The sequence below is a fragment of the Alligator sinensis genome, unplaced genomic scaffold (genome assembly GCF_000455745.1).
Source record: "Alligator sinensis unplaced genomic scaffold, ASM45574v1 scaffold681_1, whole genome shotgun sequence".
Lineage (NCBI taxonomy): Eukaryota > Metazoa > Chordata > Crocodylia > Alligatoridae > Alligator > Alligator sinensis.
Window position 1 is genome coordinate 1,609,136 of NW_005842315.1, and position 11,181 is coordinate 1,620,316.

The 11,181-nt window shown below is 41.3% G+C and overlaps 1 protein-coding gene across 1 annotated transcript in view; it reads left to right on the plus strand.

Moving 5' to 3' along the window:
- The window catches only part of SQLE (squalene epoxidase), a 54,054-nt gene extending 50,346 nt beyond the window's left edge, over positions 1-3,708 (plus strand). The window contains exons 11-13 of the mRNA XM_025209874.1: positions 1,341-1,437; positions 2,242-2,329; positions 3,153-3,708. Of these exons, the coding sequence (XP_025065659.1) occupies positions 1,341-1,437; positions 2,242-2,329; positions 3,153-3,345 (378 nt within the window). The 3' untranslated portion in view covers positions 3,346-3,708. The remainder of the gene's footprint in view (positions 1-1,340; positions 1,438-2,241; positions 2,330-3,152) is intronic.
- Positions 3,709-11,181: the final 7,473 nt, after the last annotated feature.

Genomic DNA, 11,181 nt, shown 5'->3' on the forward strand with positions numbered 1-11,181 from the left:
GGGAGGCGCTCACCGCTGGCAGTGTGGTGGTGGCCGGGCCTCTGGGTAAGCGGCAGCGCTGCGTGCAGACTCAAGCCCTGCCCCTCCCTCCCCACCCGCGTATAGTTGAATTTGCGCAAGTTAAATGCGCATATGATGCGACATGCCTGCGTTGTTGCTGGGCACTAGGAACATTTCAGTTAAAAAGATGTACACACATTGGCTAAGTACAGACATTTTGGGGCATTAGGGGGAGGTTAAATCAATTAAAAATGGCTGCTTGATATCAGGTAAGTCAGAATGGAGTGGAGCTAGCTGGGGGTAGGGGTTGGGGGTCCAGTAGGCTGGAAAGGATTGGAGGCTTGTTTGGGATGTGGGGGGGCAGGCGCAACCCGCAGGTGGGGTAGGAGGAGCAGGCGTGACCTGTGGGTGGGATGGGGGAAGCAGGTGTGACTCATGAGGGGTAGGGTTAGCAGGCATGACTAGCGGTGGGGGCAGGCAAGACCTGTGAGGGGTTGGGCAGCCAGGCCCGGGGGGGGGGGGGGCAGGCACAATCTGCAGGTGAGGTGGCAGGGTGGGGGGGCCAGGCACCACCCATTAGGGACAGGGGAAGTAGGTTCAACCCACAGGTGGGGTTGGGGGGGCAGGCATGACCCACAAGCGGTAGGACGGGCAGGCGTTATCCTGAGTGGGGTGGGTAGGGCAGGCACAACCTGTGGGTGGTGGGGTAGGCACAGCCTGAGAGGGATGGGGGTGGGGAGGTGTGACCCACAGCTGGGGTGGAGTGGGGTGCCCTCTCAGGGAACCTACAACCCTATCCCTCCTGCCCCTCCCTGCCACCAGGACTTACTTGCTCAGCTCTGGCAGCAGCAAATGCTGATAAAAGTGGCTGCACCTAAAGCAGCTTGTGGGATGGGGGTTGAGAGCCCTGGCTGCAGGGGGGAGAGCAAGGGGCTGGGGAGGGAAAAAACAGATCAATGCAGGAGCAGGGGGGAATGAAAAGAAGAGCCCCCAGGCTTGGGCCAGTGGCTGCACAGGGGGAGGGGGCAGAAGTTCAATGCACCAGTTTGACCTAGATCGACAGTGGAAAGATATGCATGAGTTTGCAGTTAGATGCATTTGCTACAGAAAAGTACGGAAAGAGGAGATCTAATTGCTTTTTAAACAGCCTGATGCCAGCCTTGCAATTTGGTTAATAATTTTACCTTGAAATGGGAAGAGGTATAAAAATCAGTAGGAAGAAAGGACAGCAGGGATCAATAGGACTTTGAAATGAAAATCATCTGTTTAGCGGTTTAGAAGACTCTTAAATACTTTCCTATGTATCTTGGCATAAATACTAATATTTCTTTCGTTTGCAGGCAAAAAATGCATTTTACTGGTCAAGAAAAAGGTCTCATTCTTTTGTAGTGAATGTTCTTGCTCAGGCCCTTTATGAACTGTTTGCTGCTACAGATGGTAAGTTTAAGACAGTTAAATAAAAGACAGCTTTTGTGATTGTTATAACTTAGTAAATGGTGTGTGTACATGTGTAGGTATTTAGGCACTAGGATTTTGAAGGCTTTTTAAGACACAAAAACCTTTCTAATTTCAGATATATTTTTGAGCACTTTAAAGTAGCTGACACTGAGCAGAGGAAATTTAGGGTGGGATTTTCAAAAGCATCCAGAACTGACTGAACCTTATTACTGAATCCAGTGGACATTTTACCACTGACTGCAACTGGAACACTTAAACTGCTGCTGAGTGCATATTTTCATGTTAACAATTTAAAGGTGTGATTTTTTTAAAGTGCTAAATGCATGCTAAAATACTCACATTAGTTAAATATAGGGTTACGAATTTAAACAAAACCCAGGAGTTAAACATGTCTAGGTTTTCTAAGGTATCACTGACACAGCTTGTGATGGTTAACATCTAATCGTCTAAGTAGAAATATATAATTTACAAAAGATTTTAGGAATACTCGTCAGTGTTGGACTACTGTACCTCCATAATTGTTAAGGTGCTAATGTCTCCTGTAAACCAGTCAACATAAGTGGCTCAGTGATCGTTGGTGTAAAGCATCCTCATTGCAAAATAAACTTCATTTGCTGTATTGTTGCAGGCTTATAAAGATTTTGTAAAATTATTGTTTTAACTAAGTAACAGAAATAAATAATGGAATGGCTACTGTTATCTTTACTGTAATTTGGATCACCCCCTGGTTTACTGGTAAGTATTTTCAGTTCTTATTGAAGGTAATTTTAATTCATTTTGTAGATTCTCTACATCAACTCAGGAAAGCCTGTTTCCATTACTTCAGACTTGGTGGAGAGTGTGTCTCTGGTCCAGTTGGATTGCTGTCTGTGTAAGTTGCATAAGATTTCAAAGTAACTATTGTGCTGTACTAGGAGATAATATATGCAGTATTTCTGAATAGCTGTGATCGTACACTGTGGTCTACTAATGTTGACCTTGGTTCCCACTCCTTGGGACTCTGCATTGATAGGGGTTACAAATATCATTACAGAATTAGATCTTACTTTTGTTCTGTGCCTTTTATAGAAGCCATGTCCAAAGTTGTTGAGCAGTTACAAATTTTCAGTAAAAAAAGTGAAAAGAAAAGTTTTGATGCCTTGACAAGGGCAGAAAAATTGAAGGGTAGCTAAAGATTTGGTGGTAGAAGAGCTGGTCTGTCCACTAGGGGTTAAGATGGTATAAAGGTGTCAAAAGCAACCAGCCTTAGATGTGTGGATAAAAATGGAGGAGTGAGTTCCTGGATGGTTTTTAAAAACAGCATCCTGAAATAGATGAACAGGCATAGGGTAGTGCTTTTTGAACGTGTCAGAAGGTGAGCAACTGCATCCTCATACATTGGAGTCATGAAATCTGGGACCTGCAGAGGATATTGAAAAGGGAGTTGCAATTATCTATGTGGGAAGTGATGAAGGCAGAGATGAAGAGTGCATCAGAAATGGAGCTGAAGCAATGGTGCACTTGAGCAGTGTTTTAGAAGGAATTATTTAACACACAGCAGTTCGAAGCTAGACCAGTTTTTTCCAGTTGAGACAGCAAAGTGCCACTGCCTAGATCAGGCAGTAGTGTGCACAAGGAAATCAGTTCTGCTTGTAAGACTGAAAATTCTGTGTACTTTTCTTTATTAATGTCTTCCATTTTCTTTTCCTGTGTAGGTTATCTCCTAAACCAATGGTGTTGATTGGCCACTTCTTTGCTGTTGCTCTGTATGCTGTTTATTTTTGCTTTAAGTCAGAATCCTGGATCACCAAGCCACGGGCATTTTTCAGTGGTGGAGCTGTACTTTACCGGGCTTGCTGTGTACTTTTTCCACTTGTTTACTCGGAAATGAAGTACTTAGCCTACTAAATTTTAAATGACTGGAGAAAGAATACATTTTTAGGGGAAAATGAATGGAGAAACTCACCAAGCCTTTTAAAATCTTTTGGACATGTACTGTTCAGTACTGTTTTATATTCTCTTCTTTAAAACACAGCCCTTTTGTTCAGGATTTGACTTAATTTTATTCCTGTGGGTGAATGTACATATAAATATGTAAATATGTTTTCCTTTACAGTTTAAGTTAAAAAAATCAGTTAGCCATGAGTAACTATCAACCTATGGTAGATACGTGCGAGTTCTGGCAGAGAGCAGTTGCCTCACTTTATTCATTGCATGGAATGAGCCATTAATGTTGATAATATTAATAAATTGAAGAGTGAACAACTTAAACCATTTGCTGCTATTCTACTTCATGCTTTTTCTGTTCAATACTTCCATAGAACATTTTCTTTCTTACTGAGAGATATGTAGGAAATTAAATTTTTCCTCAGCAGCATACTACATGTCACATGCATTTTCCTGTCAATCTGTATTCTTTTCAACATCATCTTTAATAATGCTTTCTTTTGTTACTCTTGCGTACTTTTATTTTATCCCCAGGATTCTTTTGATTGCTTTACATATCCTTGGATGACTCTTTCATTTTGATTTGCCCAAAATGACCATATATCAGTGTAGCCAAGAGATTGGACAGCAATGACAGATTTCACTTTTTTCTTTAGCATTTACAAATAAAGGGACTAGATCTTCAAACAATGAGATTATGTAACTGTATATAAACATAATCTTTGTTTCTTGGACTGTGAAGAATAGTAATGGAGAGACTTTTAATACATTACTTGATAAATATTTCCAATGACCAGTTTTTCCTGTGAAAACAAAAATATGTATATTTTTTTAACCAATGTCTCTTTTGATACCCTTTTTAAATTAAACATTGACACATTAATGATGTAGGGGCAAAACAACAATATTTAAAAATACTGTTATGTGTGAAAATTAAATAATGCCACTTTAGGGGTATTCAAAGTTTGCAGAATTTATATTTGAGCCTTTTCAGAATTTATGCCAATTTTGGAAAAATTATTGATGTTTTATGTATTCCAAGTTTAATTTTTCTTTAAATATTCTTTGCAATCAGTCCCCTGCAAGCCATGGGTTAGTGATCCCAAACCAAATATGCACCCTCAGCTAAATTAAATAAAGAATGATGGTACTTTATTGTTCATTTGTAGAGTTTTGTCTCACGCATCTGTTGGGTAGGCCCTGGTTTAGCTGTTAAGATCTTCAACAGCAGTTTTTTTTCTTGAACAGCATTCAACGGGTTCAGCAAAAGGAAGGCAGGAAAAAAGAAGCTATCAAATTGGCACTTAACTGCTTCAGCCCCAACAGCTCTGGCACCATCCCCACCTTGGTGCAATATCAATGTCTACCAGGGCAGTATCTTCAATAGAGGTGCTGCTAGAGTCACATCATGAAAGTGAGATCAAAAGACAGAGCGGAACAAGGTCCTGCATGACTCTAGGCATCAGAAGAAATTGCCCAAGGACAGGAGGCTGGTTACACCACAGGGTTTAGGTTTGCCACACAAAGAGCCTGGAAGACTGGGAATCAAGGGAAATGCTGAATATGCCTGGAAAATGTTTAAAAGCTAATTTAAGCTGGATATGTAAGCCACAAGGGCAGATAAATAGCTGCTTGTCTCTTCATTGTTGCAGCCAGTGAAGTGCTGTGTATAAAGCTTTTCATGCTACAGGGCAAATGGAGAGGAAAGCCTTGCAGAAGTAATATATTCTTGGTCCTCAAACATTATGGTCCTCAAACATTTTTCCTAAAACAAATATCACTTATGAGAAGTGGAAACAGAAGTTTGTCACAGATCTGCAGCTAAAAGTCAGTCCTACAAATACGGAACACGGTAAGAGTTTTATAAAAGGCCAGATTGTCCTGGAATGAAACGGTAAGAAAGACTTTGAAGAGAAATGGATGCGAGAGAAAGGGCACCATGTATATACCAAGTTGCAGAACAAGCAGAAACTTAAAAAGCCTAGAAGAAGGTGGACAAAAGAGGATTTTAAATGTAATTACCAAGCCAGTGAGGGACAAACTGCCAAGCAGTAAATTGGGCAAGGACAGAGGAAGGGGAAGCAGGAAACAATATGGCAACTAGCATGAGTGTGGAAATTACTCTGGGTTTGGGCAACTACCACATTAAAATTAGCCCTGCTTTAAAACTGGGGTGCATGTTTTAAACAACGAAGCTGTTTCTTTTTCTGCACAGAAGAGAAGCATGGAGAGACTGTAAAATGGTTGCTGCTACTCTTCCCCTGCTCCTGCCCGTTTAACTGGCTGCATGGAAGGAGAGGCAGGGTGCAGGCTTCAGCAGCAGTTACAGTTTTCACCCTTTCACAGCTCCTGCAGAATTGGCAGTGGCCATCAGAGGGTTAGCTTTTGCCTGAGCAGGAAAGGGAGGGTGAGCAACCTGAAGAGTAGGCTTTGTCCCTGCTCCATGCAACCATGACTCTGAAAATATTTTTTTCTTCATTTTGCCTTCCCAAAGCACGCTGAATGTTGTATTTGTGGGTGTGGGGTATGTGAGGCAATACTGTGTGTATGAATTGTGCTCAAATATCCAGAGAAAACAGGAAAGTACGTGAAGCAAGTGTCGGAAGTGAGCTCTTCAAGTGAACACGGGAACCTTCGGAAGTGCAGTTTAGGAGGATGCCAAAACCATGAGAAAGATTGGCTAAATCAAAAGGGGTTCCCATCCTAGCAAATACCTTTACAACATTGGGTTTTATTTTGTTCAATGCATTTTATACAAGGCACGTTCAAAATTGTTGAGCACTTACAAATTTCCAGTAAAAAAAGTGGAAAGAAAGGAAAGTTAAGATGCATTGGCAAAGGCAGAGAAATGAAGGGTAGCTGCAGATTTGGTGGTAGAAAAAGCAATCTGTCCACCAGGAGTTGAGATGGTATAAAGGTGTCAAAAGCAACCAGCCTTAGATGTGTAGATGAAAGCAGGAGTTGGTTCCTATGTGACCTAGAAGACAGGCATTAGGGCACAAACAGTCATAAATATCAAGTGAAACAGAGAGGTATAAAGAGCACATAAAGGAGTCAGAAGTGTCTTTGAAAGACTATGTTAAAAGGACATTCCCGCTATTAGGGCACTGCGTGTTGACACTTAAAACAGAGAGAAAAGAAAACAAAGTTTGTAGTTGTACACAGAAACAGACAACCAGTCCTGGCCCTGTGCACATGTGCGATACTTGGTCTTCTGAAGGGGAGGCCTATCACAGAGAGGGTTACAGAGAACACTGAAAAGGTTCTGAAAGCATGAATAGCATTGCATGAAGATTCACAGGAAAGGGGTGTCTCTCAGTAACAAAAGGGTATGTTGAAGAGAAGATGCCGATACACAGAAAGTCCCAAATATGTAAAAGAAGACCTATAAAACATGATATCAAGTGGTACCATTTGGAGAACAAAAAAACCAATAAATGGGGTTCACTCTTTAGGAAATATGGACAAAAAGGATGGGAAGTTATATATAGGTTCAAGGGAGTTGAATAAAAGCATAAAAAGTATGCCTATTTCAGTTGCCTGCAAGAAGCGATCTATTCTTGATGACAGCACAAGCCAAAATCTTCAGCCAATTAAATGTATTGGCAGCATTTTGGCATAGCACTTTGGAAAATGTGAGCTCCAACATCTCTGCTTTCAACGCACCATTTGAGAGAGACTGCTTTCCAAGACTGCCTTCTGGACTATGCTTGGCTTCGGAAATACTTCACCATATGGTGATCCTGATACTAAAGGCCTAGCAGGTGTTAAAGCATACATCAACAACTTAAATCATTGGGGAACAATAGCCCAACTGAACCTCAGGAATAACAGAAGAATACTAGAAATTGCAAGGCATAACAAAGTTACACTGAGTATAGACAAATATCATTTTCAAAAAAATGGGAGGCTTTATTTGGGAGACTGACTGCAAAAGGAATCTTGCCTAATGTAGCAAAGATTCTGACAATACTCAACATGCCAAGGCCTGAAGATAAAAAGGGAATTTTAAGATTGCCAGGCATATTGGATTATGCCCATTTATCTAATGGCATAGCTTGCATAACACACTCAAGTCATCTTCTCCATAAGGACTTAGAATGGACTTGGATGCCAAAACAGGAAAGCAAGTTTTGTGACTTAAACCACATCTTGTCATCAACTCCAGTGCTCCAATTCTTTGAATCATTTGACTTGGCATCAAACTTCATGGATGCTTCAAAAGAAGGGTTGGGAGAGATACTATTACAGTGTCACAAGACAGATAGATTTCCAGTATCAAATGAATGCATGAAGAGCTATGATGCCTTCAGGGAAGATGTATGCAAAAATTGAAAAAAGAGACATTAGAGTCTAAACCAGATTTCACCTTTACATATCTAAGTGGCACTTAAACAGCTGCAGAGCTGTAATCTTTTTGTACTTAGGCACTATTTGGATTCTGTTTCCGCAGGGCAAGGCAGGGTTGTCCAGGCATGTGTACCTGCCAGAAGTAAATGGAGGAGGAGGGCACCTTCCACGGCAGCAGAAAGCCCATTTTTTAGCTCCACCTCACCAAAGGGGTTAAACCTGCATCTCTATCTTCCTCGTGCTCAGGAAGGGAGAACCCTGCTCCTACTAACTTTTCTACAACTTTCATTTAATTTTTTATTGGATAAAATACACAAAGAGCAGTGCAGTAGTTTCTGCCCCATTGGGAGCAGGCATCACAGCCGTCCCAATAGCATTCATGTTGAGCCATGCTCCCTCTGGCTTGCCTGCTACTTCCTGTCCTGCCCCCATGTCTTCCTCTTGTGGGTCAGCATCAAAAGGAGAGCTAGAGAGCGGTGCCTAGCCCATGACTGTGGTTAGAGCAGTTTGCGGAGAAATGGGAAATCCAGGGTTAAATTTCCTTTGGGTGAAGGGAACTCATCCTCTCTCTGGGTGAGTGCCCTAACCACTTGGCTAAGGCCAGAAGATAAGGGAGTCCTTTTCTGGTGTTAAGCTCTTGCTAGGTGTGGATTTTTTGCAAATCAAGTTTTGGGATTTACCCAGTGTTTTCCATGTATCCCGACGGTCCTATTCTGTCCTGGAGCCTAAGCAGCCAGAATGCAACCTTCTGAGCTGGAAGTGGAGATAGAATTCAAACTGAACATAAGCGCCAAGAACTGAAGTTATGTGGCTGTTGTAAATGCCACTTGGGCATGCAAAGTTGAAATAAATTGCAGCCCTACATCTGGCCAATGGATGTGGAAAATCCACGACTTACTATATGGACATAGATTAACAGCAAGAACAGATCACAAATCACCAACTGAACTGCACAAAAATGGACTTGGAGAAATGCTACCAAAGAAACAGCGCCTACTTCTGTACTTCTGCACAGTACTTTTGCCTACTTCTGTCATAACTCTGAAATATGGTATGGCCTTGGCATTCCAGTCCTAGTGCCACTTAATCATGGCAGCACACACTCAAAAGTGAAGCCTCTGTTGGACGATCCACAATCTGATGGTATGCAACAAATGGTAAAAATACATGTGAACATGATAAAAAATTTCACAGACTACATATAGGCATATGATAGGAACTAGTAATAGAAATGGTCAAAGACAAAAAGTTGCAACCAGTGATATACAAGCAGTAATTGGGGGAGGGGGGGGGAATGAATGTTTTCCACCTGCAGTGTCTCAATATAAAAATGAACTTCCAGTGATCTCACGAGTACTCATGAAGGATCATGTACTATGATTCCTACAGCAATGAGACGGAAAATACCGGAATGAATACATAAAGGATGTTTCTGAACAACCAACCAAAATGTCGAGCTAGGTAAGTTTTCTGACCATAGACGAGTGAGTAGTGATATTGAAGTCATGGTGAGGAAGTATAGAACATTTCAGAAGTACTGCGATGGTCATCAGAAAGAACCAGTGATAGCTCACAAACAAATTGAAGTTCAGTAAGATAAAGCTGGAATTGATCCATTCAATTTGGGAAGGAGTGATCACCTGATTATCATGGGATACAATATGAATGTTTCAGAAGTAATGAGACTGAAGATACCATAAAGGGAACAGTTACTGAACACGACATTATCTATGTGCACTCTCTGGAATGCCAAGAACTGTCAGCACAGAAAATGGATTACAGTTTAAGAATAAGGAATTCCTGAAATTAGAAGACAGTTAGTTCCAGATGCACTTAAATCACTAGATTATCAGATTATGGACTTCGTATGGAAAAGCACCTGCTCAAAAAAGCAATAGAGGGAGAAGATCCATATTTGGCACTATTCAACTATGGAGTTACAGTGCTGCAGTGTGCACAGGCACCCACTGAGCTCTTTTGCAACAGGTATAGAAACACTTGATTACTGGACCTGGGACAGGAACAAAAGGTAACGAAGACATCTGTGAGAGTGTGGCAAAGACTGGAAAGGTACACAGATGCAGTGTGACAAGGGGCAAGGACACTCCCACAGGTTAAAAAAAAGATTTAGTATGAATTTGGCAAGATGGAAACTGGCCAGTTACAGCTAAAATAATCAAACATGAATCATCTCATTTATACTCAGCAAATCACAGATAAAAACCACATTTTAAGAGGGAATCCTAACCACCTGCTCAAGATACCTGACAACACAACCACAAGTGAACTGAAAACAGGGACATTAGTTAAACACAATTTACCAGTTGAGCCAGTTAATAGCCATGAGACTGAACAGCTAATGCAGAAAAGGACGTAGGTAATGAAGGTTTGAAATACAGGAGAGCTGGAATATTGCTGAAACGGCTAAAGAGACTGGGAGAGACATAACACGTTATGGTAAACAAGTGAAGAGTTATGATAAATTGAATTAATATTAACATATTAGTTTAGTTAGGAATTAATATGTGCAAAATGAACAATTGAGGAAGTCTGTTTGGACACATACTCAGTAGGTCAGGTATCCCAAAAGGCAGAAGCAGGAATAGGTGTGGAACGAGGTGAGGTCATCAGCTTTTTCTGCAAAACAGAACAAAGACAAATACTTGATTAGGTACAGTTTAAATACATAGAATACAACTCAGTGACATTTTCTGTTTGAGGGCAGGCTCCAAAGGAGACTTAGGCCTTCACAAGCTATACCAGGCTGGCTGAGGGGAACCCATGTGGAGTGCTGTGGGCTGGGAGGTGCCATGGGCCTGGCCCAAACCGTGCTTCTAGGGATCATTTCAAGTTTGTGGCTGGGGGGAATATTGCTGAGAAAGTCAAGTCTGGATGCCCACAATGAAGAGCATTTGCATCCCCTGCTGAGAGCAATGTCTGGAAAGTGCTCTTGGTCGTGGAAGAGCAACTTGTTCTCCCTGAGAGCAGAGCACACTGTCTGAGCTGTCTGCTTTTTGCCTTGTAGTGGTAGTGTGGGAGGGAAAAAGCAAGCATGGTAGTGCTGGTGCCTGGACAGCCAGCTTGGTGGGCACGTGTGCTCACAGCACTTTTGCTTTCCCTTCATAGTACAATGATATGTGCTTTTCAGTTTTTATGTGGTTGTCTTAGTCTTATGCTTTAGTAATTAAGTGTATTTTTTGTATGTATATTTGTTTTACGGGGTAGATTAGTCTGTATTAAGTGGTAAGGATATATTTTAGCAAGTGGCTGTCTTCTCTTTCTTGGAGCTTGCATTCTGTGTTTGATACCCTTTTTTGGTTTATAGTTTGATTTTTCTTTCACAATTACATTTTTGTTTTAACCAATTATTGAATTACATTTATTAGTAGGGCTTTTCTGAGTAGTGTTATCTTTTCTATATTTCTTTTTCTGTAAAATGCATTTTTT